The sequence below is a fragment of the Nicotiana tabacum genome, chromosome 1 (assembly GCF_000715075.1).
Source record: "Nicotiana tabacum cultivar K326 chromosome 1, ASM71507v2, whole genome shotgun sequence".
Taxonomy (NCBI): domain Eukaryota; kingdom Viridiplantae; phylum Streptophyta; class Magnoliopsida; order Solanales; family Solanaceae; genus Nicotiana; species Nicotiana tabacum.
This window is the reverse complement of record NC_134080.1, coordinates 208,147,086-208,154,227: the sequence shown is the minus strand read 5'-3', so window position 1 is coordinate 208,154,227 and position 7,142 is coordinate 208,147,086. Positions and strand designations below refer to the sequence as shown.

Genomic DNA, 7,142 nt, shown 5'->3' with positions numbered 1-7,142 from the left:
AAAGGAAAGAAAAGTATAGATACACTATCTATAGGTCAAGTGAAGTTGTCATATATCAATCTCCTCTCCCTATTACTCCGTTTGACCTTCAACTATTATCGGTTGGCAAAGCTTGGTCAAACATTAGATTTGTTTGAAAACAATCAAGGCGACCAAGCTAGACCAATTTAGTGTTTAAGGAAAATAACTCTATTAAACATTATTTCCTCCGGTCCACAATAAGTGATCAATTTTTTTTTTTTTTTTTTTGGTCAAAATAAGTGTCCATTTATATAATCAAGAAAAAATTCAATTTGTTTTTACAAAATTACCCTTATGTACATATCTCAAAAAAGTTTTCTTACTCCTCACATTAAATATTTAATTAAGGGTAGTTTAGTCATACTAAGTATTTTTGTATAGAATTTAGTATTTTTTTAATGAGCGTGTCAAAAGCAAATTGATCATTTATTGTGGACCGAATGGAGTATTATTTTTATTTAAATAGTGCTAAATTTGAGGTCGATAGTTAACTCAATAATTGAATGGCAATTTAACGACTTGTATTAATTTTTCATGACTAAAGAAAACTTTAATGTAATTGCAGATCCAATGGAAAAAACCTCAAATGGTCCCTTCTCAAGTGTTTTATAGGATGTTATCAGAAAAAAGAAACAAAAAGAAAAAGCCTAGCGCAAATGGTTGTGTCAATGTCTTCAATATAATTAATCTTACACCTAACACAATCCTTCCCCACTTCATAAATTAACATTAAGGTTTGGTATCCAAATGATTATTTGTGCCAAATGGACTCACTCAAAACACAACATCACTGAGAGTTTATTTATTTAATTATTTATTTATTTTGCATAATTTTATTTAAAGAATTTTAAAATTGACTGTTGGAGTTAAGAAGTTGGACCACAACACTGTTGCGGCACACCCCACATAAAAGAAGAAGTCCATTTGTTGTATTTATTTTTATCAACCCACTTATTTAGTGAGGCCCATTTTTTTATCATTCTTTAGTAGTTAGCCTTTTTCGGTAGTTAGCCCACTTTTGTATATAGCAGAACTTTGGACTCTTCTAAAAGACACAGAAATCATTTTTCTCTTTTTCAGATTGTGAAATGAAGAACTCTCCTTTTGTCTTCTCTCGTTATTTCTTCAAAAGCTTGACATAGATTTCGATCAATCCATGGAAATCAATGTTTTCACATGGTATCATAGCGGAGATTCCGTTCCTACTCCTCAACAGCTTCCTTGCGATGTTACCCTTACCTATTTTCATCAAAGTTTTATTGCTCGCTGAGAAATTTAGGGTTTTCTAATTTCATTGAGTCTCCTTCCGCAATCGCTAGCTTTAAAGGTTTGTCGTACCTGAGATTCATCGGATTGACGTGGAAGTAAGTCGATTCCTCCGGATTTTTCATTTTCCAGTTGTTAGGGCTTGATTCCTTTCAAGTTCAAGGCCGTTACCGTCTTTCGGTCGCAAAGACGAAGGGTATTCTCTTATCTAGCTAATTTTTGATGTTTGAATCTATTAGATACTGATTGTGGTGAAGATATATGACTGCATGTGCTGTGGTTGAACTCTATAAATTTTCTGACTGAGTAATTGAACTCCAAAAATGGTTAATGTTGCTGCTGATTCGGTACTTGCTAGTTCCTCTGCTAATTTCATACCTGACCCTTCGAGTCCCTTGTTTATCCTGTCTTCTGATGTCCTGGGAGTTTCCTTGGTTAGTAATCATTTTTCTGGGACTGGATTTGGTGGATAGAGGCGAAATATGATTGTCTCCCTATCTGCTAGGAATAAGATAAGGTTTATTGATGGAATAGTTCTCAAACCTCTTGAAAATTCCCCTCAATTTAGGCAGTGGGATAGGTGTAACAATATGGTCATATCTTGGCTGACCAACTCCCTTACACCAGACATAGCTGAAAGTGTCCAGTACTCTGACATTGCCCAAAGTATTTGGACTCAGCTTAACAAAAGTTTTGGTACTGTCAATGGTGCCAAGGTTTTTGAGATAAAGCAAGAGTTAGCATCCACTAGTCAAGGATCTTTAGATATAGCATCTTACTTCAATAAGCTAGAGAGATTGTGGGATGAATTGGGCTTCATACGTGCATCTCGTGGTAGTTCTTGCACATGTGCTGCCAAGTCTGAGCTCCAAATAGAAGATGATGAGAACAAATTGCATCACTTTCGCATGGGGCTTAATGACACTTATGTTGGAGTTAGGAGTAATCTGCTCATGATGCAGCCTCCTCCATCTTGAGACACTGCATACAACATTTTGCTTCAGGATGAGAGACAAAGACAAGTGTCCTCACCATCCCAATACCGTACTGATTCAGCCTCTTTCAATGCCCATCTCACTAACAAGTTCTCAGGGACACCTGCCCCTCTTAAACAGTTCAATCAAAGAGTCAACTTTGATCTCAACAAGTCAAATATAGTGTGTAGGTATTTCAAGAAGCCTGGACATTTGGTTGACAAATATTATAAGCTCCATGGGTTCCCACCAGGTTTCAAATTTACAAAGGGTAAGAGGACTGCTGCAAATGTTGAGGTGCAGGGATATCCAAATTCTGTTGTTTTTCAGAATACTGTTGAGAGTTCTCACTCTCCGGCTGAAGGGTCTTCTGAGTCAGAGTCCTTAATTCTTGGGTTAACCAAGGATCAATATTCACAACTTATGATTCTGCTTCAACAGACACAAATTTCAGAGTCACAAGCCCCAGTCCAGCCTCATGGCATCTGCCAACTTTGCTGGTACTTTCTCTCCACCCTGTTGTCTAAAAGATGTATCTTATGGTGTTTGCATGTTAACTAAAGTAGATGAATGCATTTGGATTATAGATTCTGGGGCCACTAACCACATGACCTCCAATAAAGACCTTTTATTTGACATTAAACCATTAATCATACCATACTTAGTTACTTTGCCAAATGGTTATAAGGTCAAGGTAACATGTACTGGTTCCATTCAATTCCTTTGCTTCACATTGCATCATGTCCTTTATATTCCTAGTTTTCGTTACAACCTTATGTTTGTATCCAAACTTGTCTGCCAGTTAGATTCTATTGTCCTATTTACTAAGTTTTCCTGCTTGATACAGGCCCCTTCACTGAAGAGACCACTGAAAATTGGTAAATTGGATGATGGTCTTTATAGGCTTGTGCAGTCCTCCCCTTCTCTTCAATCTCATGCAACAACATGTTAGTCTTGTTCTATAACTGCCCATTTACTTGTTGAAGATGTTCCTTGTAAATACCATTCTCCATTAGCTTCTGATTCTGTTTCTTGTTCTCATTGTACATACCATTATGAATTTAATAAAATGGAGATGTTATGGCATAATAGACTGGGGCATATACCTTTTGTTAGGATGAAAGAAATTTCTCATATACCTTGTAAATTTTCCACTAAACAGCCTTTCATTTGTATTGTTTGTCCATTAGCAAGGCAACCTAGGTTACCTTTTCCTGATAGTTCTATTAAAACTACACATGCTTTTCAACTTATACATGTGGATACCTGGGGTCCTTATGGAACTCCTACTCATAATGGGTTTAAGTATTTCCTAACAATAGTTGATGACTTCACTAGAGCTACTTGGACTCACCTTATGAGGTCCAAGAGCAGTGCCTTTCCTTTTATCAAAGCTTTCATTTCCATGATCAAAACACAATTCCAATCTGTTGTACAAACCATTAGAAGTGATAATGCATTTGAGCTTGGGTCTAGTAATTGTGGCAGTGAGTTCTTTGCTGAAAATGGAATAATCCACTAAACTTCTTGCTCTCACATACCACAACAAAATGGTGTGGTTGAAAGGAAGCATCAATATCTGTTAGAAACCTCAAGAGCCTTACTCTTTCATTCTCACCTACCTATTAGATTCTGGGGTGATTGTGTGCTTACAACTACCTATCTTATAAATAGATTCCCTTCTAAACTTCTTAACAACAAAACACCTTTTGAGCTACTTTTTGGACAACCTCCTTCTTATAACCATATTAAAACATTTGGCTGTCTATGTTTTGCCTCAGTCCCTAAATACCATAGGGATAAGTTCCAACCTAGAGCTGACCCTTGTGTTTTTCTGGGATATCCATTGGCTAAAAAAGGTTACAAATTATACAACTTGAAAACTAAGCTTACCCCAATATCCAGGGATGTAGTCTTTCATGAAGATGTATTTCCCTTTGCTTCTTCTGTGTCCATTCCCAATGCTCCTTCTCCTCCTCTTAACCCCTCTACTAATCGGAGTTTCCCTACTGATCATTCCTTGCATGATACTTCTTCAACTTCTGCACCTAATACTTCCCTTTCACCATCTCCTTCTTTTTCACATCAACAGTCTCCCTCTCCACCATCTCCTTCTCCTTCTCCTTCACAACACCATTCTCATTCTTTGCCCACACCACCTGCTCCCAGGAGGTCTAGCAGGACTCATGTTCCCTCTGTTCATCTACAACATTATGTTTGTAACCTTCCCCCATCTCTGTTTGGCCCCAGTTCTTCTTCTGCTTGTCTTCATAGTTTAGTTAACACTGCTGAGGTAGAGCCTACCTCATATTAGTAGGCTACCTCTATTCTTGTATGGCAGGAGGCCATGAGGAAGGAGTTTGAAGCTTTAGAAGCCAATCATACTTGGTCTATAGTTTAGCTACCTCCAGGTAAGAAACCCATTGGTTACAAATGGATTTATAAGATCAAGTATAGGGCTGATGGGACTGTGGAAAGATATAAGGCTAGATTGGTTGTTAGGGGTGACACCCAAGTTGAGGGTGTGGATTTCACTAAAATCTTCTCCCCTGTTGTCAAATTTTCAATTGTTAAGTGGCTTGTTGCTGTAGCTGTCAAACAAAATTGGCCTCTTTTTCAACTTGATGTCAACAATGCCTTTTGGCATAGTGATTTGGATGAAGAGGTTTATATGAAATTTCCCCTCGGTTGTCAGCCACCCCTTTATCTGGTTTTGCTTCATCTTCTTCTCCTTTGGTTTGCCTTTTTCAGAAGTCCTTATATGGTTTGAGACAAGCTTTTAGGCACTGGTATGCCAAGTTGTCTCAAGCCTTATGTTCCAGGGGATACTCTTCTTCTCTAAATGATTACTCCCTCTTTTCTAAGAAGTCTGCTTCTTCTACTGTCTTGTTGGTTGTATATATTGATAATATTATTCTCACTACTAATGATTTGGAAGAAATTACTGCTTTAAAAAGTTTTCTGGATAATAAGTTAAAGATCAAAGACTTGGGGGTTCTCAATTACTTTCTTGGGATTGAAGTTGCTTACCACTCTGATGACCTGCTCCTTCATCAGAGAAAATTTGTTAAGGACCTTCTCAAGGAGTACCATTGTGAGGATGTTACTCCTGTTACTTGTCCTCAAGATCTGTCTGTCAAGCTCAAGGTAGATATGGGCGATCCTCTTCCTTCTCCTGAAACATATAGAAGTCTGGTGGGTAAGCTCAACTTTCTCACTCACACTAGACCAGACCTGGCTTTTACTGTACAACATCAGAGTCAATATCTTCAGAAGCCTATTTCCTCTCACATGCATACAACTTTGCATATACTCAGATATCTTCAAGGTTCTTCTGAAGTTGGGGTCTTCATCAGCAGCTCCCCTGATCTTTCTCTATCTGCTTATTGTGATAGTTACTGGGCTACCTGCCCAGACACCAGAAAATCTGTTACTGGGTTCTGCATTCTCTTAGGTGGTTCTCTTATTGGTTGGAAGGCCAAGAAACAACCTGTGGTGTCTCTATCTTCTGCTGAGGCTGAGTATAGGGCCATCGGTAAAGTTGTAGGTGAGCTCACTTGGCTTGTTAGGCTGCTTTTTGATTTTGGTAGTCTTTATCTCTACATGTACCTATTTTCTGTGATAATCAGGCAGCTATTCAAATTGCAACTAATCCTATCTTTCATGAAAGGACCAAACACATAGACGTAGATTGCCATTTTATTAGGACAAAGCTTCATGAGGGTCTTATTGCCTTGCATCATGTTCCTACTGCTTCTCAATTTGCTGATGTCTTTACCAAGCCTTTGACTGGCCTTGTCCACCATTCATCACTGCTCAAGCTGGGGGTTCAGTCACCCTCCACCTTGAATGGGGGTGTTGAAGTTAAGAAGTTGGACTACAACAGTGTTGCTGATGCTGAGGCACACCCCACATAAAAGAAGAAGTCCATTTGTTGTATTTATTTGTATCAGCCCACTTACTTATTGAGGCCCATTTATTGATCATTCTTTAGTAGTTAGCCTTTTTCGGTAGTTAGCCCACTTTTGTATATAGCAGAACTTTGGACTCTTCTAGAAGACACAGAAATCATTTTTCTCTTTTTCAGATTGTGAAATGAAGAACTCTCCTTCTTTCTTCTCTCGTTATTTCTTCAAAAACTTGACATAGATTATCAATCCATGGAAATCAACATTGATTTGTGTATATATAAAAATATTAATATATTTTTCAAACTTAGAACAATCACATGGCTTTAATTTATGTGAAAAAGACATACCTGGACAAATTGGTGCAACAAGAATTGCTGGTAGGCAGAGACATTATAGTTTTTTCTTCGAAATGGGGTATTAAAATAGTTTACAACGAAGTCATTTGTCCCTGCACTTATAATAAATGTTGCTTTGCTTATTATCAATTCTTGAATCTTATTGGAACAAATGGCAAAAGCTAGGGGAAATATTTATCCATTAGCATTTACTACAACGACAATCAACGACTTAATATCATACTTTCCATAGACATACCGTCAATGGATATTACCGGCCGACAATGCACAAAACCATAAATTGTTGGTTTAAATGCCCAGAACACATTTGAATATATATATATATATATATATGTGTGTGTGTGTGTGTGTGTGTGTATGTATATATATGTATGTATATTCTTCATAGAAGACCCAGTATTATATACATATATACCTTGGCCCATTTCTCCTATGGTTCTGCAAATAATGAAATTATGAAACTAACACCTTATCATATTTGAAAATTGTGCACATAAAGATAGGGATAAATGATACTGCATAGCCGCTCTCAAAATAATAATCGAAAAATATATATTTATTGTATATATACACATTATGTATATTATACACAAACAAACAACAACAACAACAAC

At 37.2% G+C, this 7,142-nt stretch overlaps 1 protein-coding gene across 1 annotated transcript; it reads left to right on the top strand.

Moving 5' to 3' along the window:
- The first annotated feature begins 1,610 nt into the window (after positions 1–1,610).
- Positions 1,611–3,121, top strand: LOC142164714 (uncharacterized). Its single transcript, XM_075223146.1, has 4 exons — positions 1,611–1,634; positions 1,761–2,222; positions 2,292–2,761; positions 3,109–3,121. The coding sequence occupies exons 1-4, from the start codon at positions 1,611–1,613 to the stop codon at positions 3,119–3,121; spliced, it is 969 nt and encodes a 322-aa protein (XP_075079247.1).
- The last annotated feature ends 4,021 nt before the right edge of the window (positions 3,122–7,142 follow it).